This window comes from Grampus griseus (assembly GCF_964374135.1).
Source record: "Grampus griseus genome assembly, chromosome: 8".
Taxonomy (NCBI): Eukaryota; Metazoa; Chordata; class Mammalia; order Artiodactyla; family Delphinidae; genus Grampus; species Grampus griseus.
Genome location: NC_139002.1, coordinates 40,756,200 through 40,781,835, shown reverse-complemented (window position 1 = coordinate 40,781,835; position 25,636 = coordinate 40,756,200). Strand labels below are relative to the sequence as shown.

General features: G+C 44.1%; 1 protein-coding gene across 1 annotated transcript in view; it reads left to right on the top strand.

The window, feature by feature from the left end:
* Positions 1–25,636, top strand: part of FAT3 (FAT atypical cadherin 3) — a gene marked incomplete at its 3' end in the record, with an annotated part of 623,227 nt that overhangs the window by 583,995 nt on the left and 13,596 nt on the right. The window contains exons 21-23 of the mRNA XM_082661246.1: positions 5,439–5,573; positions 7,583–7,740; positions 15,079–15,547. Of these exons, the coding sequence (XP_082517372.1) occupies positions 5,439–5,573; positions 7,583–7,740; positions 15,079–15,547 (762 nt within the window). The remainder of the gene's footprint in view (positions 1–5,438; positions 5,574–7,582; positions 7,741–15,078; positions 15,548–25,636) is intronic.

Genomic DNA, 25,636 nt, shown 5'->3' with positions numbered 1-25,636 from the left:
GTTATCTCCGAATCTTAACCAGATTCCCCCTAAAAACTGGAAAGTTTTTATTTCTCATTCACAACAGATATGTCTCTGCAGATCCCTGATCTCCAGCATGCATGAGTCCTGGAAGTGCCAGGAGAGGTTTGGAGGTACCCAGTGTGGAGGTGATACCAGCTTCTCACCATGTGGATAACCCCTTATATATTCCATCCACACACAGCTGCCCCAGAGAGGATATGTTGGATGAAACTGTACTCAGCCTTTAGCAGAATCATCCAGAAAATATGGTGGAGCCAAGCAAACACCAATCAACATGATTCTGTGCTTCTGGGAGAACCACAAGAAACACTTCAAAGCCAAGGGACCTTAGGAGAATGTGTTTTAAAACTTCATGCAGGCCAGGAGTTAAGAAGGAAGCTTATTGACTTATGTGGCATTGGCCGAGACGTGGCATCTTGGCAAAGCATGCGAACTCAGGGTGTAGGATGTTTACCATCAGTCATTAGATTCTCAGTATAATGAGGCAGTGATATAAATCAAGAGGTTGAATAAGCTCAAAGTGCCAGCAATAATAGTCACAGCTAAATACTGATGTATTAGCTAAAGGCATAGACTTAACGCTGGGAGCTGTGGGAATTCTGGGGAGATAAGGAGAGGAGAGTCATACATAGGGAAGTAAGACCCTTTTAAAACCACGGGAGGATCACCTTCCTCCTCCCTGCAGGTTCCAAAGCTCTGAGCTTCTGCTCAAGTGAATTGTATATTGTCAGCTCTGTAGAAAGTGACCTAAATTTCCAACCGAGCGAAGTTTCAGGGGTGGGAAACCTTGTGATGAATGGCCACATCATGGGCACATTTCTCCTGGTAGAGAGACTTTGTGAAAAGAATACCTCCTCCCGAGATAAGCTTGTGGAGGGGCTAACCCAGCTGCACATGGCCTGTGACGCTGATTAATAAAAAGCTCCTCCCGTGCACACAGTATTTCATATCAGCTGTCAGTTTACAAATCGTGAATCTGACCCAGAAAGAACAGCAAGAAAAGGATTACACTGGAGTTTAGATCTCTGCCATATTGTCAGCCTAGTGTCTCCAGTGTGGGGACATTGTAGTAATTTGTTTTTATTCTAATTTTTTTTCTTTACAAGTTGCTTGCACATACATTAGCCCATCTAATGCTCACAACTCTATGAAGAATCATTATCCTCATTTTTCACAAAAGAAAAGCAAGATCCAGAGAAGTCAAGTGACTTGTTCAGAGCCACACAGGAAATACGTTGAATAACTAGTCAGGGCCAAAATCCAGGGCTGCTGCTTGTCAATGCCGCACCCTTTCCTATTACAGCGCCCCACCTTCCAGAGGGGACCTAGGGATGGGAAACAGAGATTTCTCTGCCTGCTTTATGCTCTGACAATTGCTAAAAACATCTGATCCTTCTGCCCTGCCCTGACTCACCACAAATGGTGTCAGTGGGTTTGATAAAGTGGGACCTTTCTCCCTTCATGCTCACTCTGGCACCAAACTGATGGATGCCTGGAGATGCAGATCATGAAGGTCTAGAGCCTGCATTCCCCCCAAGCTGTCACTGATCACAGAACAAGTTAATTAAACCTGGATTATTTAACGACAGTTAATAAGATAAACTTCCTCCCAGAAGCCAATGGGAGCAGACACTGTTGTCCCTTAACGGTTGTACAGGAGTGGATGAGGCACTTTCTTCCGCCAGAGAGAGGGTCTTTAAGACTCCTAACGATAGCAGGTATGAATGCTTCTCTGCAAAGGGGATGATGTGAGCATATGTTTTCTAAAAACAAGTTAACCCCTCAACACCCATTGAAAGCATACTGGATTCTATGTTGCTGGAAACTTTACGGCTTTGGCTGGGAAGAGGGTTGTTATCCCCAGGAAAGTGTCCCAAAGACCCAGGCCTGGGTACATCGGAGGTCAAAGGACACACGGCATTGTTCAGGGTTGGCGTATGAGGGTCAAGTCCCTCTCACGATAAATATTTCAGAAAGGACCTAATTTCTTATCATAGTTGAAGAGAGGGGAGAACTACAGTATCGCATATGGGGAGTATTTGGTTTGGGGAAACCTGTTTTTCAGTAACCAGAAGTCTTTCTCGACTTGGAAAAGACTGCATTTCGTGCACATGCTCACATCTGTCCCCAGCTAAGGAGCATGTTACATTTACACTGACGTCCAGACTCTAATCTGCCTTCATACTTCCTTGAGCCACAAGAGAGCAGACGGTGAACAGAGCAAACTGACAGCAGCCGCTGGAGCCAGAACGTTTACGGCTACTCCCGTCCCGGGCCGGGAGGCAGGGAGGAGGCCCCCTAGGATTTTTAAACCATCGAGAGACAGATCGCTTGCCAGAACTGTCCCTTCTGCCTTAGGAAACCTATTAAAAAGAAAAGGAAGGAAAAATAACCTATCAAAGTCAATGACTGCTGGAATGAATAGAAATATACATTATTATATGTTTAATATTTATATTAATTTAGAATGCACTTATTATAATATATTAAAATATTTTCTATCTGTCTTCCAGCTAGAGTTTTTATAAGGGGAGCTGGATCTAATGCAATTCATTAATTTAATGAATTTAACTATATGGGTTCTATGGTTATGACATAAGGAAAGAAGAAGAAAAAGAACTGTGAATTTGAACTCCAGTTACTGATCTAAGTGACTTTGTGCTTTAACCCAATATAAGCGATATGGGTGATAAAGTGAGAAGCCCAATGCTAACTACCAGGGCAGGACTGGTGGTAAAAGAAAAGGCCAAAACATGTGAATAAAAGGGAGAAGTACTCAAATGCTGTGTTTATTCTGAAATACAGTGTTTAGCCTTTATTATATGCACTTACGGCTGGGTTTTTTAAAAATTTTTCTTAAATTTTTATTATTATTATTTTTTTACCATAACTCCTGGCAGGAGAAAATAGCTTTGCTATCATGGGTTTGAAATTATCTAGTCCTCTTTTCCCCTTTCAAACAGAGGCTTTGAAACTGCATTATTGATAATGCAAGTTTTCTAAGCAACGTAGCCATTGCATTAGGGCAAAAAAGACTCTGAATGTAGTATATGTAGCTGTATCTCAGAAACAAACACAGACACTTATAGAAAGGATATCCTTTGGCCGGCTAAACTAGGACATGGGAAGAGACACGTCCACAGAATGGAAAGGAACAGACTTCTTAAATACATAAATTACTGTTCCCATGTCTAACTGGAAATTAATGCCCAGGTAATTTAGAGTTACATCCATTTGATGGGATGAATTCTGTGATTCATTTATGCTCATTGCTACCCCCCTGTGGCGTGGTTCCATTTTTGAGGCCATGCTAACTAGTCAACAGGTAGGAGCCACCCAGGAGTTTGCAGGCCTCAGAAACGGAAATGAATCCAATCATGGAGACCGCACAGAGTAGGCTGGGAGAGTTGTGAACTTACCGTAAGTAAACATTAACACGTGCATGCGGTCAAGCCACTAACGATGGTAGATTCATTCCCAAGAAACACAGTTCCTTGCTACTCAAAAGAGCTCATCCTTCAAGCCAGAGTTCTTAAAATGCTTTCTTCCTCTGCAAGGACTTCTGACATTCTCCCAGGAAACACAATTGTTCCTTCTCTAGGGCTTCCCTTGCACTCACATACCTCTCGCAATGCAGTTACTTTATTGTACTGTAATCATGTGTTTGTGTGTGTGTTGTTTCCTGTGGGGAGGAAGAGATGGGACCTTTTTTTTTTCATCTTTATATGTCCAGGCCTATTACCTCGCTGGCCCTAAAATTTTTTTTGTTGTTGGATGAATGCATCAAAAATTCCAAAACTGGTTATCAAAAGCCTCTTGAAGGGACCTCCCTGGTGGTCCAGTGTAAAGACTTCGCACTTCCACTTCAGGGGGCACGGGTTTGATCCCTTGTCAGGGAACTAAGATCCCGCATGCCACATGGTGTGGCCAAAAAAATTAAAAAATTAAAAATTAAAAAAAAAAATCTGGTATCAAAAGCCACTTGAAACAGATCATAAGGTGGCTGAACAGCTGTTTTAGGTTCTATAAATATTGATAAATACATGGCAGGAATAAAGATTTCTTGGAATGAAATGAGGAAGATGTATTTCAGGGCACTCAGGTCTTTTAGAACCATTTGTGAAGATCAGTCCGAATTTTTAGTTAAAAATCCCTTCATCTTCTAAGACTTTGTAAGCTGGGTCATTGCCAAGAGTATCTTTTATGGCTGAGCTCTCAACCAGTGGAAAATAAGATTTATGAACTCTGAGTTTGCTAGTGCTATACTTACATCTCTCCCCTCCAGGATTACAGTTCCTAAAATGTTTATGTGTAGTTAGCATTAAATGTCTGCTTTCTCCTGGGCAAAGAAATGACTGTATAATGGAATGATATGCTTAATGAGGAGGAAAGAGTTGGTATAGAAAGGAAGATGAGAATGGGCCAGATCTTGCTGAGGAAAGATGCTGCTGAGGCCCAGTGTGTTCTTGGTTCACAGAGAAAAGGTGCTTCTTTGGTCCACTGCTAACCCAGCTGTGAGTTGTTTTCAATTTGTGTCTTCTTTTCTACAGTTCTTTTACCACCTAAACTCTTGCCTAATTACAGTTGAAATACCCAAGACCTTTGGAAAGTGCGTTTTCTTTGGTGGACCCATAGTTGCCGTCACCACAGTTCTGAAAAACTCCCTTGGGTCCTGAATTCCACCTTAATCAGATAATCTGCCTTCCAGAATTTTCTTTCTGAGGAATTAACCTTTCATCTCACTGTGCTATGAACATTGAACAGGTGAAAAGGAAGCCTTCCTTTGCCAAGGAAAATTCTGCTATGTTTGATTAGCCAGCAGGGCACATTTACAGCTAATCAATACAATAGCAGGGAGCAGAAGGGATTAGGAAACGATGCGAGTTGTGCTTTCACAATCTAGAATGAGTCATACTTTTCTTTAGAAAAGTCTTTTTTTCCCTCAATCTGAAAACAACAGCTGACGTCTTGTGAAGTCTACCTAAGATTTTCAGGGCTCCAGGCAAGGAGCATAGAAGAAGTCTAAACTCAAGTGATGCATTCAAATGGCCCCCAGTATGCAGGAGCCCCATCCAATAAAGACTACCAGAGCCCACGTGGTATGATCTTTCTTCACCAGAAGTTGGCCCAGTCACAACCTTAGCATATTTTAGCCTAAACAGAGGAGCTCCATTGACTCTTTGCCCCCAACGTACTTCACTCTGGCAGTGAGCTTTTGGCAGATGCAGGGATGTTTGATGGGCACCCACACCGGGTGAAGCTCACGCAGGCATTCCTGCTTCTGGGCGGCCATTTTGTCTCTCAGCTCAGAGCCTATAGAGCCCAGCTCTTGACCCATTCCTGTGCTTCCTGGACTTCCTGGAGTGTAGAGTGATTGCCTTTCTACTGATCATGCGTGTTCCCCTCTGTCACAGGAGGACTGTGCCCAGGGTCCAACGATCCTTGCGTGGAGAAGCCGTGTCCAGGGGACATGCAGTGCGTCGGTTACAAAGCCAGCAGGAGACCGTTCCTCTGCCAGTGTCCACTGGGGAAGCTCGGAGAGTGCTCAGGTGCAGAGCGGGGCAGGGTGACGAGGGTCTAAATTCACATTCTGTCTGCATGCAACGTTTTCCTTCCGCATGGACCCCAGCTAGCCTCCCCCCTCAAATACTTGAGATTTATTACAGCTGCAGCCTGTGCTCAGGAAACATGCAATGCCTGTGGGCTCCTTATATAATGGGAAGTCACAGCATGTGTTTCAATCATGTCACATGGATGTTAAGGGTGTGAAATTATGGAAAATAGAAGGCTGTTGGTTAGGCAGAGGAGTTGGAGTATCTGTGGCATGGCCTTTGATGTTCAGAGCCTCCACCTTTCAACAGAAGGTAAAGCTGAGCCAGTTCAGTTGACCTTCTGTACGGTAAGTCCAGCCTAGATCAAGAGACTCTCCACTGCACATGTACAAATAACTGCATGTTCCCAAAAGGTGAGGGAGGTGCTCACCTCTGTTTCTTAAAGAAAGAAAAAAAATCAGTATTTGTGTTACTTCAGTCCAAATGATCCTCCATTTCTGATTATCACTCGACTTCAATACTTCTTTTGATTCACATATGCTCTACCACTTCTTTCCTCTAAAAAGAGTCCTGTTCATTTTTGGTACCAATAGAACCCTTTTTTTTGGTAGAAGATGTATTTCAAATATAGGCACACTGATACCAATTTTGGAATCCAAGAAATATTTATTGAGTGATGATTATAATAGCCATTATAATGGGAATAAATACGCCTAGTATTTGCAAGGCACTTGTTAAGCACTGGGTTCTAGAAACTCAGCCTTTGCAAAGACAAGCACCGTTCTTAGAAATGGAAGTCAAAGCTCTTTCAGAGTTGACTTCGAGAATGGAGCTGCCCCTGAACTGAAGAGATCACCCGCATACTTGCCTTTGAAGGCTTCTAAGGCTTAGACTTAAAAGATATTTATGCTGACCTCACCCCAACACACCTGCTGTGTACACAGCAGGTGGGTCTGCAGGGTGACAGTAAGGCCAAGTCTCCTAACTTCAGGTGTCCCTTTCCGCCCTTCTCCCTTCTCCTTTCCATATGGAAAACTCTTCATAATCCACGATTATCATCCATTTGACATATTTCCACACTTTCCACCCTTCCCCCCCCCCCCCAGCCAGAGGGCTTTTCAGCCATTACTTTGCTTGTTAAAACATAAAGATGGAGACAATAAAAAAAGAGAAGGTTAACTCAGAATTGGGTGATGTGGGTGCAACTAAAGATTCTAGGAAGGGGAGCCTTGAAATTGATGGTCAAAAGGCAGAGCTGTGACTGCACAAGACATGAACTTCCTTTATATCATTATCCTTATCAACATTTGTGCAAATGACCTAAGTTGTCTGTTCTGCATTAGGATACTTGGGGAATATGGATATTCTTTTTTTTTCCTTTTTTTTTTTGCGGTACGCGGGCCTCTCACTGTTGTGGCCTCTCCCATTGCGGAGCACAGGCTCCGGACGCGCAGGCTCAGCGGCCATGGCTCATGGGCCCAGCCGCTCCGCGGCATGTGGGATCCTCCCGGACCGGGGCACGAACCCGCGTCCCCTGCATCGGCAGGCAGACTCTCAACCACTGCGCCCCCAGGGAAGCCCTGGATATTCTTTGAGAATGGTTTTGTCTTTCCCTTGTTTCATAGCATTGAAAATTCTTAAATATCTAAGTGATGAGGGTGGGCATACAGGGATGTCTTTTAATAGTGCTAATTTTAAAAAATAAGAATTGGGAATTTAGTGACACTAAGAAAATTCAGGTTAGAGAATATACCAAGTTGTCCTTGACATGAGAGAACTAAGATTTTTCAGCATGTGACTAGTAAATTTTTTTTTTCACTTTGAAATTAGAGTGTGACCTGAAATGGAGAAACAGTTTTTAATCCAAAATGGTTTCTCCTCAGTGGCTTCCCTAACTTCCCATGGTTTTTCATCCACTTGCTTGGTAGTTGTTGGGTGGTTTCATGTGTCCCTGCTCGTTTCTGGATGTTAAAAGTATCTATATCTCCTCGTCATGGTCTTTTCAGGGCACACTTCTCTCAGCTTTGCTGGAAACAGTTACATCAAATACCGGCTTTCTGAAAATAGCAAAGAAGAGGACTTTAAACTGGCCCTGCGTCTGCGAACACTGCAAAGCAATGGGATTATAATGTACACCAGAGCAAATCCCTGCATCATTCTGAAGGTAATGAAAATAGGTTATCTTTTCCCGCTGTCAGTTCTCATGTTAGTATTTTGGCTCTTGGATTGGGGTCTGAAATCATTTTGTCTTTTAAGTTCAGAAACCAGAAGCCGGCTTTAGGGCCAGGGGAGCAGCAGCAGAAGTGGGAAGTGTGCCAACACCCCATTTCCTTCCGTACATTCAGCTTCAAAATTAGCTCTTCGGAGACTGGGGCACCTCTCTCTGGAGTAGTTTCAAGAGCCGGCCTCCTCTGAGTTGTAATCACTCAACAGTTCGTTAGAATGTGTTTCCTGATCAATTCCACGGCAGGGTGGTCCTTTCAAAAGACTGACTGTATCCTCTCCTACCACACGGGTCTATCCCCAATGACCCCTGAAGGTCACTTGTGTTCTCGCTCAGGGAAGAAGCTGGACATCTGGGCTGTAGAAGATTCCATAGGCCCTCTTATGGCCCAATTTTTAAAACATGCCCAGCCTCAGAAACCCTCCAAAGGCACCAGATTTTCTTTAGAGCAGGGTGTCCCCAAGCCCTGGGCCATGGCCGGGTACCAGTCTGCGGCCTGTTAGGAACCGGGCTGCACAGCAGGAGGTGAGCGGCAGGCGGGTGAGCTAAACTTTACCTGGCGCGCCCCATCGCTCCCCATCGCTCCCCATCGCTCGTGTTACCGCCTGAGCCATCCCCCGCATCTCTCCAATTACCGACTGAACCATCCCCCCATCACTCGCGTTACCGCCTGAAACACCCTCCCGCCCATCGCTCGCGTTACCGCCTGAACCATCCCCCCCATCGCTCCAATTACCGCCTGAACCACCCTCCCCCCATCACTTGCATTACCGCCTGAACCATTCCCCCCCATCGCTCGCATTACCTCCTGAACCATCCCCCAATCGCTCGCATTACCTCCTGAACCATCTCCCCAACCCTAACCCCACCCCAGCCTGTCTGCGGAAAAATCGTCTTCCACGAAACTGGTCCCTGGTGCCAAAAAGGTTGGGGACCACTGCTTTAGAGCAAGTCTGGCATTTGTAGTCAGGTCAGAGCTTCTGGTCCCTTCATGAAAACAACAATAATACTAACAGCGTGACATGCCTCATTTGATTTGTGTCATAAAGCTAATATAATAAATGTGTTATATATATATATGATCAGCCCCATTTGATCAAGGAGCATATAGAAGTTCAGAGAGGTTAAGTTATTTACCCAAAGTTGTACAGCTAATAAGTGGCAGGCCTGGACCTGACTTCCAGTGTCTCTCACACCATGCTCTTTATCTCAATGCTCTCCCCAGCTCTCAGTTTTGTAACTATAACTCATTTCATCCAGAATCACATCTGGGCATCTGTAGACAGGATTAAGCCTTCCAGGATGAGAGGAGAAGGGAAAAGTAGGAGGAAGACATGTTTAATTGAACGTTATTCTCACCAGGCTGCTATGCCAGCCCACCGTAAGTGTGTTCAGAGACGGGTGAAGTCTGTCCAGTAGGAGATACCCATCCAAGTGGAAATGGCTAGCGATTTTCTCCTTCCTACTGTTCTGTCACTAAGCTTAACTGGGATCATGGTGGGCTTTTTTAGCTTCTGTTCTTTGATTGCTAGGTCACATCCAAGTTGATTAGACGACCCAGGCTTTAATCCTGGAGGGAGGAAAGTATGTAGAACATTAAATGCCTGTGGCTTCTCCTACCACATAGACCTTTATGTACCTCCTTCTTGTACTGCCAGGTATTACTTGGTGTCCAGAGGGAGTGAGCACAGAGCTGGAGTTTAAAGTTGGCCATTTTCATGGGCAATCTCCCAATACCCTGACTCATTCAACTCAGAGAATCATTTCAGCTCTGTTAGGAAAGCAGTGTTTTCAAAAGAAAACAAGCTAAACGCTCTGGATGCACAGTTTTAGAAAACAATGAATTCCAACCAGACCTTCATGGTGGAAAAATATAAATTCAAAAACCTAAGTTCTGTCTTTTTAACCTCCTAGCCTGTGAAGCAACCTGCCTAGGGTCCTTAGCTCACTTTCTAACTAGCCCTGAGCAGTGGGGTTTGTATAATTACTGGGAAGGTGCTCTGCCCATTCAGACGTACCAGCCCCCAGGGGCTGCGCCTGGGTGTCGCTGACCTCGCACCTCTCCCCTTCAAGCTTCAGTAAGGCTTGTTGCTGAACGTCCTTAGGAGGCCAATACTTTCTATTAGCAATTCTCTTAAATGGCATTGAATTTGAAAGAGAACAAAAATATTGGACGTGAATGGCTCGATCCTAAAGTGGAGGTTGCCATTTGACACTTCACTGGCAAGTGTCTAAAATGTGCAAAACCCTGGAGATGGGAAAGAAGAATAATTAAACCTTTCAGTCAGCGCTAGCTCCTAAGGTATATTGTATTTCGTGAAACAAGCGTGTTTCTGAAAGTTGTGTCAACTGAATCTCTATAAATGGAATTCTAATAAACTAGGGATGGTTGCTATTTGAAGGAACCCTTCCCTTCGTCCCTCTGTGATGCGAATGCTCACCCCCCATCTGTCTGTTCTGTAAGTTTGCTTTTCATATGTCGGCTTTGCCCAAAGCAGGACAGAGCTGTACTGAACTACTGCAAATACTTTCCTACAGTTGCCAGGAATATCCACTTAGGGGATTTGAATCTGTTTGCTTAACATTTTCAGCCTCATGCAAGATTTAATTTCATTGGCTTTAGGCACAGTATGTGCCTTGCACTTTGGTTCAATGACTACGCTGAAATGCTTTGTTTAAACTGCACCTCTTGGTTGTTTATATTTTCCCGGTTAAAGCACATTCCCTAAAAAGTACTTAAGACGATCTGTGGGGTGAAGGGCACCCCTTCAAGACAGTTGAAGAACTGCACGGAGACCTCGGGAAGTGAACATTCTCATGGACGAGGAGCAACGCTGTCTTCTAGCAGCAGTAAAGGCGCTCGTTCTTCCGTTCATCATTGATACCCTGTCTTCTTCCAAAAGAGATTCCAGGCTTACCATAAAAACTCAAATGCAATAAAATCAAAGCACCATTAAGATGAAAGCAAGGATAGGTAAAATAGGGGAAGGGGATTAGGAGGTACAAACTTCCAGTTATAAGTCATGAGGATGTAATGTACAGTGTAGGGAATGTAGTCATTAATATTGTAGTAACTTTGTATGGCAACAGATGGTAACCAGACTTATCGCTGATGATCATTTTGTAATGTATCAAAATATCGAATCATGTGGCACATCTGATAAGTCAATTATACTTGAATTTTAAATAAGATGAAAACAAAAGGTTAAGACTCAACCAATGAAATAGGGACGGACAGAATATCGTCATTGAAAAATCTAGACCAGGGGTTAGTTGAACACAAGCCATAACTCTGAGTTTCCTGGCAGCCAAAGTCAGGATGTAAATGGTGGGATGGATGCTGTGGCTGTCCTCGAACCTATAAAAGAAACGTGTCAGATCACCAGGAGAGACACAAGTAACTTTTTCCCTATGTTAGTCTCTCAGGTGCAATATTATAGCAGAAGCACAAGAAGTACTTGCTTGTTAATCTAGAAATATCACATTTGATCTTTGGGGAAAGTTATAGATGAAACATGACTTCATTTTGATGATTCTCAGACATGGCTAGTTAAGACCCCAGGACTAAGAGGAAGATAGTCAAGGAAAGCTCATTTGGTTTATAAAACAGTCCACTTGGAAGAGCCAGATCCTTGCAACACAGATCAGAAGAGTAACAAGGAAGACCTCACAAGATTCCAGAGTTTCAAGGATATATGAAAGCTATCACTGAGAAGTGAGCTAACTTATAATTACACGTTATAGTAATAATGAAATACCTAAGAGTTTATGAAGTACTTTCACGTACATATATTTTTATTCTCACTCTCCTGTGCATAGATGTGAGTGCCTACTTTTTCGCCTGTGAGGAAACTGAGATTCAGAGAGAATCATTGACTTGCCTAAACCAATCAGTAGTGGACCTGGCCCTCTGGCAGTGGCAAACAGGTCAGGAGTACAGCAGTGTTTATCAAAAGAAGAGATTTGAAGGAATGAGATTTATTCACTCACATATTCATTCAAAGTGTATTTTTTGAGCATCTACTGTATGCCAGATAGCTATTCATGGCTGCCTTAAAAATAGGTTTTCAAGAAGTTCGCTTTTCAAAGAATATTTAATGACCCCCTTAAAAGTTTTATCATGATGGTGCATTTGCTAGAGCTACGCATGAACAATCTGAAGCAGTAAGACTTATGCCATAATTCATACTTTTTACTCAAAATCGTACTTTCCTACAAGATGACTTCTTACAGCTCTGATAGCTTGTCTCCCAAGCTCCAGGCCACAGAAGATCCAGGTTAAAGCACATCACTGATTTCAGACAACCCTGGACACCTGCATGTTTCGTAACAGTAGGGCCACACTCTGAATTATGCATTTCATTGAACACATTGCCTACGTGCCTCTGCCCCCTCCCCCGTCCCCCGCACATCATTCAGATCCTCGCTGTAGACTTTTCTTACAGCTTCATGCACACCTCAGTTTCTATTAAAATAGCTTGCCCTCTGCTTTGAGAAAGCTTTGTCCTCTTAAAAGAGAGATCCTTTAAAACTGGATAAACCCTATTCTGAAGACAGAAATACTAAATATGATCGGCACATAATTTTCCAAGATGAGAGGACTCAGATATGAAAGTGTTCTTTCCTCTCCCTGGCATAATATACTTGTGAAATGGCCAAACATTAACTTTTTGCAAGGTAGCTTTTGGCATCCACATTCTTGTTTGTCATCTAGACAAGGCTTATAATTCCAAACTCCTAGAATTTTGAAGGTACGGATCATTTTTGTTTTCAAAAGCCTGAGGCTCATGTAAGCATCTGGCTTTCTATTCATTCAGCGGTGTTGCCGCTCTTATTATTTTCAACAGGAAAGAAAAAGGGAAACTTAACCATGCTCGGTGTTACCATGGGAGAATTTTATGTTCCTTAGTGATAGAATGTCGATGTATGTGAGGCTGTCAGAGCCACATCAGTTCTCCTGGATGAGTTTGTAACTTGGTTATTATCCCAAGAGGTAGGGCGTTAGGGAGGGGAATGGACCAAGTAATATATTAATTGAATACATCCTTTTCCAAACCTTAGATGAACTGCACCCTCACCACAAGATTTTCCTAGATAGACTGGGGACCCCACTCTGTAGCCACTGAGCAGAACAGCAGATGGACTGTGCCAGGGGCAGTTAGTCCCTAAAGTCACATTTGATCATTTGATTACTTACACTGAAATAAAGATACGGATATTATCCAGGAGTTGTCACTGAGCAAGTATTCTGGCATGATTTACAATATTCATTCAGTCCATTTTGTTGAACAACAACAGAAAAAATGACAAAGGCAACAGCAAAGATTACACACGAAAGGTCTCTGAAAAGAAAATTAAAATTTGTCTGCAGTCTTTTCACATTCGTACATTTGCATTACAGAGCGCAGGATGTATGTACTAACTGTGAATGAGGGGCTGACCGTGCTGCAGTGGACACAGTCAGTCTCCTTGTAAAATAAGTCACAGCTTTCCATAGAAGGAGTCTCAAACCCAGAGGGGCCAACCGATGCTCTCCAAGGGACCTGGATGATACATGACAAAGCCAGAATTAGATTTCTCATTTCTAAATTCCCAAGGCTCTGCCTGGTTCACAGAGCCCCCTGCCTTTCATATACACACATTTATGTGGCATAAACTTTACATGCAGGAAGAGAGGGTGACAGCAAATTCATAGAGCCATAGGGGCAGTCATGAGAGACCCTAAGAATTAGTTGTCTGCGGAAGACACTGAAGCGTAGAAAAATACCCCATTTGTGAGGGTGGGTGAGGTTGTGATCATTCCTAACAGATCTATCAGTAGCCAAACACATTTTGGAAAGACTGGTTCAGTTTATTTCTATGAATTCACTTGACATTTGTACCTCCTTGGCACTTAGTGCCTGGAAGGTCTGTCTTCCCTCCCCTTCTGTCCCTTCCCCTCTCTTTTTCCACAAGTTCATGTTCTCTACCCAGGTTTTCACATAGGACTATACATAGATCCTAAGTAAAGGCCAGCTGCCCTGGCGTGACTGAGACACTGGCCTCCACAAGATCCAGGGACAAAGACCAGAAAAGTAGCTTCTGTTTCACAGTTTTCTAGCTGTGAATTCCTTCAGGGACCAATAACAATTTGTTGACTAGACATGGGTCCAGCCCTCAATCCCTGGATCCTCAAACCATCTTGCATTTCTGAGAAATGCAGATGACGGTGGACGACAGAGGATTCAAAGGCCAGCCTGTGTCCTCGGCAACAGTTGAACCTGGGTCTCCATAGAGGACCAGTACCTGCCCAACAACTTTCAACTCGCCAGCATCCTTTAGTAGCACGCTTTCCTGATTTTGGTGTTCCTCTGGGGTCAGGCTGCTGAGGGTGGGGGGACTTGGATGCCCTCTCTGCACCAGTGCAATAAAAAAAGCAGGCAAGTCTCTGCTGTAGCTGACCCCAGATCAGGGTCTGGAAGTATTTACAAGGTGTAAAGAGTTAACCAGATCCTTCTGGAGTTCCAGAGGTCATCAAATAAACATACATTCTTAGCAAATGGCCAAGCCCTGAGCACTTTGTGAGATAATCTTAACCTAAATGATGAGCAGCGGTCCTGAAGAACTGTTTTAAGCAGATGGCTAGTGTTTAATAGGAGGGTTTTTACATCTTAAATATGTATGATGCTGCGAAGTAAGAAATCTACCTGGCCTCTTTCTCTCCCCTACAGCACAGTCACACAAACTTACCTGGGGAGTATATATGTATTTCTGTGCTGATCTGATTAATAGCCATCTCCCTCACTCAAATATAAGCCCCATGAGGGCAGACCACTTTTGCTAACAGTGGTCCCCATAGCACCTAGCACATTGCTTAGCACATAGTAGATGTTCAATAAATATTCATAATTAATATTAATGAGTCCACAGAAATCATTCCTGTGCTGGTAGTAACTAGGAAGGGCGCAGAGAATAAACAGACTCCCTAAACAAGAAATAGCTGTGAATTTTTAAAGGATGAAGACGGAAAGAATAGGAGCATTCTTAAATATGTAAGTGTGGCTTTCTGAACCTGTGGTCATATTGCTAAATACAAGAAGCTTTGTGAAATATCAGGCATGCATTTGCACGGCATATAATGAGGAGGGAGAGTTACTATTAAAAATCAAACCACAGCAGATTTATGGCTGGATCAAAAGCGTTGTCCATTCTAAAGCCCAGGCTGGTTGGGAACAGGGTGTCCAGGAACTTATTGCCAGATGCATATTAAAAAGCGCTGCGGTGTTCGTTCCCGCACAGATCGTGGACGGCAAGCTGTGGTTCCAGCTGGACTGCGGCAGCGGCCCCGGAATCTTGGGCATCTCGGGCCGCGCTGTCAACGACGGGAGCTGGCACTCGGTCTTCCTGGAGCTCAACCGCAATTTCACGAGCCTGTCCCTGGACGACAGCTACGTGGAGCGGCGCAGGGCGCCCCTCTACTTCCAGACGCTGAGCACCGAGAGTACCATCTACTTCGGGGCCCTGGTGCAGGCGGATAACATCCGCAGCCTGACCGACACGCGGGTCACGCAGGTGCTGAGCGGCTTCCAGGGCTGCCTGGACTCCGTGGTGCTGAATAACAACGAACTGCCGCTGCAGAACAAGCGCAGCAGCTTCGCCGAGGTGGTGGGCCTGACCGAGCTGAAGCTGGGCTGCGTGCTCTACCCTGACGCCTGCGAGCGCAGCCCCTGCCAGCACGGAGGCAGCTGCGCCGGACTGCCCTCCGGGGGTGAGTGTGCCTGCACCCTGGGCACCCTGCCCCTGCCAGGAGGGGGTGGGGGTAGTTGGGGGGGGGGTAGGGGCGGTGGGGGGCAGACCTGAAGGGGGACTCGCTGTCACAAGCATGACCAACCCAAGTGCTCTCCCAGAGAGGTGTATGCACCCATAATGCTGGCCCAGCTTCTTAATCCCCTTTAAGGAAGTCACAAAGCTTGACAATTACAGGAACGTCCAGTTTAGCCAATCCGTTTGCAGCATCCCACAGGCGCAGTGAGCTGGCTGCAGGAGCCCAGAAGATGCTGGCACGGCTGCCCCCTTCCCTGCCCACTCCACACCCTTCCAGGCCTCAGCAGCCTGGAGGAATAGGATCTCCTTTTAAGTATCTGCCCCTTTGGACCACTTGCAAGTCACTGCAGAACAATGGGTAGCACTCTGAGTTATGGCATCCATGCACTATCCTTTCACAGGTAGCCATATAATTCTACTAGAAGCTAAAGGATGTGTAGGGTGAACCCACCACCCCAGAAATAGAAGTGTAGTGGACATGTTTTAGAGCATGCTTTTAAAACGTGTGTATTACAAATAAGTCTAGGGACAACTCTATGAAGGATTAGAAAGTCGAGAATAAGGAGAGGGCAATTTACATGAAATATCAGGACAAACCAGTCAGTGAGGGCAGTGATACTTTACCCCTGTAAAATTCCCCCCAGAGATACATCATGAAGATGAAAGAAAGAGCAGTGTAGGCCAAAAAAGAGGGCAGGAGTGGTGTAGATTTATAGAGGGTTTCTATTGTTTGAGGGAAAAGCCAAGGTTATTTAAGTCCTAGGAGTCTGACGATGAAAGCATCCCTGACTTTACCCAGATGCAGGATCCGTGTTGATATAAACTAGGTCAGGCGCTCTCCTGGTTGAAGGCTTTGCCACCGCAACGGCCTAACTCCTGATTCCACTTTAGCTCCTCTGCAGAACCTCTCAGTGGGAGTGTGATTACCAAATTTAAACCTTCCTCACAAATCACTTAGAGATTCTGCTGTGTGCATTACCATCTAATGTTCGTGAAGCCCAACTCCAAATGTAGAGTCGATTTTATTATTAGAATGTTATAAACTGCCCATGAAATGATGCAGTGCCGAAACACAGACAACGAAGTTACTTAGACTTGCATATGTTACTGCCACAATGAGGGCCAAGTGCCCTGGGGGGAAATTTCTGCTGTCTCGATTTAAGAAATCTATTTGCTGTTTTTACTGTCTCAGCAGTATATGTAAGTAAAGGGTTGTTACGGCGCCATAATTCCTGAATGAAGGGCAGTAACTATACTTCAGTGGTTCTATAAACCAGCCCATTATGACAAGTCGTGGCCAGTTTTTCACCAGGCAAAATAATGCTGCTACTGTGAGCCATCCACAATATATAAAAGGAGCATGTAATTAAATTTGGGCTGAAATAGAACACCACTCCATGTCAAATGCTGGGTACATAGCCACAAATTGTAACATACTTTTAACGATGGCAGGACGTTGTTTTTGCCGGCAAAGCTATGGGCTTCCACAATGGGTTAGCTTTAAAATAGTAATAATCACTGTATTAAGGAAAAAGACTGAGGAATCTTGCTTTTTCTTCAGTGTACATTTTAATTTTTTAATTGCCATGAAATCCCTGAGCTAAATATTCAGTGCAGGTATGTTCATTAAATGACTATGACCCACATCAGAAACAGCAATTTTCCTCTATTTTTTTAATCTCGTTTGGTTTAACCAAATTTCAGGACTGAGGACCCACCTGCCATATACTTTTTCACATGGTCTAAAGAACCTGCTTTCCCCTCCCCAGGGACCCAACTTTACCCATGGGTTGCATCCTCTCTCAAACTCCTCTTTGTTCCCTGTTCCTCACTTTCCCCTGTGATTGGGCTTGGGCTTGGGTTTGGGATTCTACAGGAGGTACTCTTTCTTCCAAGGGAATAAAGCCTTTCATCAGCTCAAGCTCTCCTTTGTACCAGGAGGCTAATGTTTTCCTTAAACAAAGAAAGTGTCTTTCCTCACCTCCATCTATACAACTCCCTTCTCTCAAGCCTACTACCTGTTTAGTTGAGAGGGCCCAGTGGTCCTTATTTCAGGAGCCCCCCGGGTGTGGTCCAGATGGGGAAGTACCGTGCTCTCATGCATAACAGTACTGAGCCCAGGGCCACCAAACTCGTGGCCACTCACCAGAAAATCCAGGAAGAGTGTTTCTGTTGCTTCCCTGGGGAATCAAAGGCACAGGAGCCTTTTGTTTTTTGACTGCGTTGGGTCTTCATTGCTTTGTGCAGTCTTTCTCTAGTTGCGTCAAGTGAGGGCTACTCTTCGTTGCGATGTGCGGGCTTCTCATTGCGGTGGCTTCTCTCGTTGTGGAGCACGGGCTCTAGGCACGAGGGCTTCAGTAGTTACAGCACGCAGTCTCAGTAGTTGTGGCTCGCGGGCTCTAAGGCGCAGGCTCAGTAGTCGTGGCGCACGGGCTTCATTGCTCCGCGGCATGTGGGATCTTCCTGGACCAGGGATCAAACCTGTGTCCCCTGCATTGGCAGGCAGATTCTTAACCATTGCACCACCAGGGGAGTCCAGGAGCCCTCTTCTGATGTGTGAGGAGGTACCTACCTGCTTCCTGGCTGTCAGGATTGGGGTTTTGGCTTCTAAGAAAGAGGAGAGAGAATCCATTTTCTTGCCCCCATTATCAGAGGAATTCTTGGTAGGTCTCCGTATCCTATCTGCAAATTCCCTACATTCTTGCCAAATAGTAGGGAGGGATGGGAGGACAAGAAAAGGAAGAACCAACAATTTTCCCTTTACCTCATATCTATGAAAGTATTTCGCTAATTATAAGCTTATTTAAAATAAAGGAGGGCTTCCCTGGTGGCGCAGTGTTTGAGAGTCCGCCTGCCGAAGCAGGGGACACGGGTTCGTGCCCCGGTTCGGGAAGATCCCACATGCCGCGGAGCGACTGGGCCCGTGAGCCACGGCCACTGAGCCTGCGCGTCCGGAGCCCGTGCTCAGCAACGGGAGAGGCCACAACAGTGAGAGGCCCCCGTACCACAAAAATAAATAAATAAATAAAGGAAAAGTCATCTTAGTTGTGAATGATGGTTTAAAAAGAACAATATAAAAAAATAAATAAATAAAATAAAAAGAACAATAATACTGAGTCATTAATGAAAGAATATTCATGCCTGGAAGAATTCCCTCTGGCTACCAGGGTATCTAATCATAGGAAAAGAGTCTTGCTTCCCCAGATCGAAGGCTAGGATGCATGGAGTATTCAGGTAGGAAATGTGAACTGGAGAAAGTAGAGTGAGGTGCTTAAAGTGACTCCATGTGAGAATGTTGATAACACAAGTTCACGGTTTGAACATCTTACTGTTGTTGGAACCCTGAGTTATGTGTTGCTCTAAAATTCCATGAGACATGTTTTAACATAATCATTCTCTTGGCCCTTCAAGAATGCTGGGGTATTGGTCATTGGCTCTCCTGGTGACAGACTCCACTCTCTAATTGTGACAATCCTAGCACCAGGCCCTTGTTCCAGAGCATTCAGAGTTTTAATAGCAGGCAACCCACAGCAAGAAGCAGATTTCTTTCAGAGAAGCAGGATTCTGCTCCAGCCACCTCCAAACCCAGCCAAACCCTTGGCATGAGGGGCAAGGAAGCCGAGTCTACTAGCTTGGAACGGCATGGTCAGCAGATTTGACCAGGGTTATCCCTCTGACTGTCCCAGGAGCAAACCACGGGAACCCCAGGGGAGTCAAAGCCCAGAACGCTGACTTGTAATAAGAGGGTAAATATGACTCTATAAATCAACCACAGAGGGAAGGCTCTCTCTTGGTAAAGCCTTAAAATTATATGTATTTCATAAACATGAACTGGAAATAGCAACCACCATGGAAAAGAAATGGCCTAGTCCCATCGTGACCCCTGCGTTTCCAGACCCAGTGGGTGGGCAGCAGCCCAGTGAGCACCCACGATCTGAAAAGGAGGCCCCAGTCCTTCGTGCCTTATCCTATCGTACTCAGCTCAAGCCCACGACCGGAATGCCAAGTTGAGGCTAAACTATAATTTGGCGAAGCAAGGCAGCAACTGATGACTACCAGGTCAGAAATAGTCATTCAGATGACTTTCATGAGACTGCAAGCTTAACTCTTAAAAGGAGAAGTTGATAACTTTTTCGATGGTAGAGTTCCATTTGTTAGTTTGTCATTTTGTGACTATGTGCTTGGTACTGTTACCTGTGCTGTGACACAGTTCTTACCCCAGTACTCTGGATCGGTACTATTCTTTGCTCCCTTCAACCCCCATGTTTCAGATAAAGAAACAGGCCAGAGAGGTTAAGTAACTAGCCCAACATCACACAGTAAAGTGAAGAAGCAGGATGTGATCCAGGTTTGCGGAACTCCTCCCCCCCCACCCAGCCCCCCAGCCTATGCTCTTAACCCTTGTTACTCAAAGTGTGTTCCAGGGACCAGCAGAAGCCACATCACCGGAAATGTTAAAAATGCAGCAACTCAGAATGAATCAGAATCTGTACTTTAACAATATCCCTAGGTGATACGTTGATTTCTCTCTCTGTCTCTGAACTGCCCTGAAACGCCAAAAACAAATGAGTTCTTTTCTGTTTTCGTGTGTTGTATATAGTGGTTCTCAAACTCCAAGGTGCCTCTGTACCATCTGAGGACGTGATTAAAACAAGAGCTTGTTATAGAAGAGTCTCTTGGTTGTTAAGGGAAAAGGAGAATCTATTGACTTGCCTCTGTCATCCACTGTCCACATCCAAGGAACATTCTCCTAGGTCACTGAGTTGTATTTGCAAGTTACTGAATTTACCACCAAGAAAAAATTTCTCAGTGAAAACTTTGGAGGAAGAAAGAGACCCAAACCTACGAATCAGAATCTCAGAATCTGCAAGTGTGGAATTCGGGCATCTCTGTTTTTAACAAGCCTCCAAGACAGTTTTATGCAATTCTGAGTTTGAGAACCACTGACATTTGGGAATCCCAGTAAACTCTGTATTTGCCAGAATGTGAATCAGTGAATTACAGGAGACATAAGACATTCAGAAATTGAATGTCAGATGCACAGCCTGCATTTTTAATAATTGATTTAGTGTAAAGATTGAACTTTGTTCCCCAGACAGTCAGAAGTTTGGGGTCACCTGAGCCCCCTTTCAAAGATAAAAGTAATAGTGCATACCTACTCCCTCTAAGCGAGGTGCATAAAACAACAAGTTCCCAGATTTTGTTAATAGTTGGGCATAGAAGCATCTTCAGCTACAGAGTGACCTGTGCTACTTTGAGTAGCACATCATTTTGCTGAGTATTTTGGGCCCCTAACTTGTAAGTGTCTAGATTAATTCAGTCTATCAGACTTTAATGAAGTGACTGATTTGTGTCGAGCTCTGTGTTAAATTCTCTGTGTTGCTGTCTCTGTGACCAGTGGATCCAGTTATGTGGCCTCCCACCCTTCACAGCTGGCTTAAGGGAATTAGACAGGTTCCCTGTATGTGCTCAGCCCACTGGCCCACTGAGCACAGGGGGACAGAGAAAGGAAAAGCCAGGCTCCCAGATAATATACTATGGACAAATTTGACTGAGCTTTGCAGCTAATGGGGAAAAAGTTTTTTTTTCTGGGTGACTTTCTTCTAAATACTGAGGTAATTTTGGGGGGGTACTTTAGAAAAGCCTCATGGTAACAGCATTAATAATATAATATTGATATTAATAGAAAAACCCTAAAGCAGCCAGGTTATGTGCAGACACAAAAGAACATGCCAGAAGGTGAAAATTTACTTTGTGCTTAATGTTAACACATTAAATGTTTCCAGGTCCTCAAGGAAAGTATTAGAGGTTCAGCCCAATATACAATATGTGAAATGTGAACCAGCTTTCCTAGGGGAAATTAGAGGTCTCACCTGCAAAGGTTTTCATCTTACAAGGTCTAAAGGTATTGCATGGACCCTGCTTAGGGAAAGAGAAAGGTCAGAGTGACTACAAGTTGAGAGGGTGAAGTAATGACAGAGGCCATAGTCCTCAGCTAAGCTCACTCCACTTATGATTAGCATCTCACGTGATAACGTGGCCACCAGTTTTCTCAAACTCATTGAGATTCACGTGGACTAGAATTTTCAGTATTTCCCAATATTCAGTCTAAAAGTCAGAGTGAAAAAACTCCCATGACTTTCTTTTGTTTGCTTTATGAGCAACCCAGAAATGAAGCTGATTTCAGAATCCATAGTAATTACAGTAATTACAACAATAAAGCACCTAATGTTTGTGGGCTGCATTGTGGTTGATGAATCCAGAAACCTTATTATCCCCTATGAAGTGGGTATTAGTGAGGCTTAATTATCAGATAAAAACAGGGAGGTCCCTAGAGGTCAGGCGGCTCGGCCATGATCACACCCAGCTGGTGAGGAGCAGCCAGAACTTAGACGGACCCACCACATCACAGCTGCCTCCCCAAACTGTAAAGTTCCTGGAGTGTCTAAATGCAGTCGTAATTCAGCAGCATAGTGGTTGACGCTGACTTCAGATCCCAAGTGCTAGTTGCACATCTGTCATTACTTCCACCTTCGTGCGGAAGGTAGATGTTTCCTTATCGAGGCAGCCAAACTGGATCAGAATGATGTTCACCTACCCCAGGTGAACAGGGCCGAAGGTGGACGCTATTACTTGGGTGAATCAGGTCGGAAAATGACTTAAAGTCAAAGGAGTAAGATAGGAATTATCTTGATTATTTGCCTACACAGCCCAAATTCATTCTATAATTGCTCAAACCACTTCTGTTTTTGCGTTTCATAGGTTTTGCAATGTTCTTCTTTGAGCAAGGAAAGGAGGGGGCATTTTAAGTTCATCTGGGTGCAGATTTCAAAACCATCTGTATTGGCTGTAACTAGAAGGATTGTAAACAAGAGCACAGCTTTGAGGCAAGGCTTTAAAATACACTTCTCGATGTGGCACATGTATACAATGGAATATTACTCAGCCATCAAAAGAAACGAAATTGAGTTATTTGTAGTGAGGTGGATGGACCTAGAGTCTGTCATACAGAGTGAAGTAAGTCAGAAAGAGGAAAACAAATACCATATGCTAACACATATATATATGGAATCTAAAAAAAAAAAAAGTTGGTTCTGAAGAACCTAGAGGCAGGACAGGAATAAAGATGCAGACATAGAGAATGGACTTGAGGACACGGGGAGGGGGAAGGGTAAGCTGGGACGAAGTGAGAGAGTGGCATGGACATATATACACTCCCAAATGTAAAATAGATAGCTAGTGGGAAGCAGCCACATAGCACAGGGAGATCAGCTCGGTGCTTTGTGTCCACCTAGAGGGGTGGGATAGGGAGGGTGGGAGGGAGACGCAAGAGGGAGGAGTTGTGGGAGTATATGTATACGTATAGCTGATTCACTTTGTTATAAAGCAGAAATTAACACGGCATTGTACAGCAATTATACTCCAATAAAGATGTTAAAAAATGTTTTAGATAAAATAAAATACACTTTTCATTTCACAAGGATTTGAGAGGAGAGAAGCTATGGCATTGTTTTTGTTTGTTTTTAATAGGTATTTCAGTGCTAGTGTGACAGTTATCTTTTTTACATCTGGAAACTGGTACGAAGTAGCATCTGCCACTTACTGACTGTGTAACTTTGGGCAAACAATCTTATGTAAGCCTCAGTTCCCCTTTGGTAAAATAATAGTACTCTCAGCAGAGGGTTGTTGTCAAGTATTAAGTGAGATAATGCATGGAAAGTTCTTAGCATTTTTCCTAGCGCATAATAAGCTGCTGTTCTTGGTGATAGTTTACTTATTTGACATTCTCCCCCAACCCAAGACAAAAAATCTACTCTTTCTAATAAGACTTTGAGATTATCCACTGAATTTTATTTTTCTTTTACATTCACAAAAGTGTTAAAATATTATTTGTGATCAAATAATGCCTGGCTATCTTTGGGAATTCTGTTCCCTCTATTTGTGTTTTATATCAACATATGGTAATGCTTTGGGAGAGCAGAAGCTTTATTATGCTATTAGCTTTATTATTTGATGATTATTTGGCTCCCAGAAGGATGTCTGATGCTGTCCGTCTCACTGCATCTCATTGGCTCCCTGGAGAGTTGTGGGGAGTAACTACAAGCCCCTCCTGATTCCTAGTAAGTTGTGAGTTCTGGCTTACTGACAAATTCCAATGCCAATACAGTCTTGTAGAAAGATTTGAGAATCTGAAAGCCTGGATTCAAGTTCAAACTGATCATTTACTAGCTATACATAGTTGAACTAAGCCACTATTCTCTCCAGCACCCCCATAGAGTAGGGATGTTAATGGGGCCTCTTATTTACCTTTCATGGGATTATTGTGATCCTTCATAGAATGACAAAGTGATTTTAGACGTTACATCACTTAATATCATTATGGCAGACTTGTTGACATTTTAAAAATTATTAATAATAAGGCCCAGGCCAGGATAATGAGATCATAAATAATGCTTCATTAGAACAGGTTAATTTTATCAACAAGCCTCTTTCACAAAGGCTAAATAGCAAATATAACTTTTCTTTCATTAAAAAAGAAAATCTGACCACTTTTTTAAATCCAATTGCTTTTCCCTTTCATCATGTTGACATAAAAATCCCTCCAAATTTAAAGTTTTTTCTTGCTTTTAGGCAAGATTTCTTCAAAAGGGTCTCTGCCTCCCTTGTCCCATGGGTTTGACATCACGAGAACAGATTCTAGAAAGTTTGCTTCTCTTTTTAATAAACAGAGAAATCCAGATAGAGAGTGTAATAAAGTATGATTGTTAAACTTACAATTCAGGATAATACTGAACAACTCAGGACTCTGGAGCCAGACTACAGGGGTTCAAGTCTACACTAGTTTCATGACTGCAAATAAGTACTCTACTTCTCTGTACCCTGGTTTCCTCATCTATAAAATTGGAATAATAATAGTACCTTCATTGAAGGCTTGTTTTAAGATTTAAATGAGTTAATACATGTAAAGTGCTTAGAACTGTTCTTGGTCCATAATAAATGTCACTAAATGTTAGCTACCACCATCATCATCTTCTTCAAAATGGACAGCTAGTTTTCTCAGAGGTAGAACGGGGCTTCTGCCTCATGCAAAGTTAGTAGTGCTCTGTGCTCGTCGATGGTGTTTTTCTGGCTTTGTATCCCCAGTCCCTATTTCAGGGGTGTGCTGGAAAACCAAGTCTCTAAAAACAAAAGCCCTGATCTGCCGTGTTTGCTGATTTCTGTGGTGTAAATATTCCCAGCCTTGCTGGCATCAGGCTACCAGTGGTTTAGTAACTGTCTGCCCAATTCTTGAATACTTAAAATTCAGTACCCTCCACCCTAGATGAGCTGGCTCCAGCACACCGCTGCCGATGGCTTAGACACTCAGTGAATAGGTTAATCAGTCAGGCTGACGGCTGCATCAAGTAGCTCTGGATATCCCACAGAAGATAATGAAAATGACAAAATGCAGAAGGCAATGTGTGAGAGTAAAACAGTGCACTAGAGGGAGTGCCTCTTTTTTTGTTTTTTTTGCGATATGCGGGCCCCTCACTGCTGTGGCCTCTCCCGTCGCGGAGCACAGGCTCCGGACGCGCAGGCTCAGCGGCCATGGCTCACGGGCCCAGCCGCTCCGCGGCAGGTAGGATCCTCCCAGACTGGGGCACGAACCGCAGGCGGACTCTCAACCACTGCGCCACCAGGGAAGCCCCAAGGGGAGTGCCTCATTTTAAATTCTGATTTTCCAAGGCAGAAAGACACCCAATCAAAATAATCAAACCCATGACCCTCGTTAGAATCCAGTTTCCATAATAGTGATTCAAATGTCCCTTATTTCCAGACAGTTCCTCCTTGCCCCTCCCTGGCCCCCTACTACTGCTGCTATGGTTTTATTTGAGAAAAGGCCAGGGCTTGTCAAATAGGAGCTGGAGAAGGAGGAACTGTACCTGAGCTGACCCACCTTGCCTTACGTTCCCCCTCCTGACTGCCCTCCCTACTCATCACTGCCCTGCTTTGCAGATTCCCTACTGTGGTTGTTCCGCCCCGCCCTTTAGTC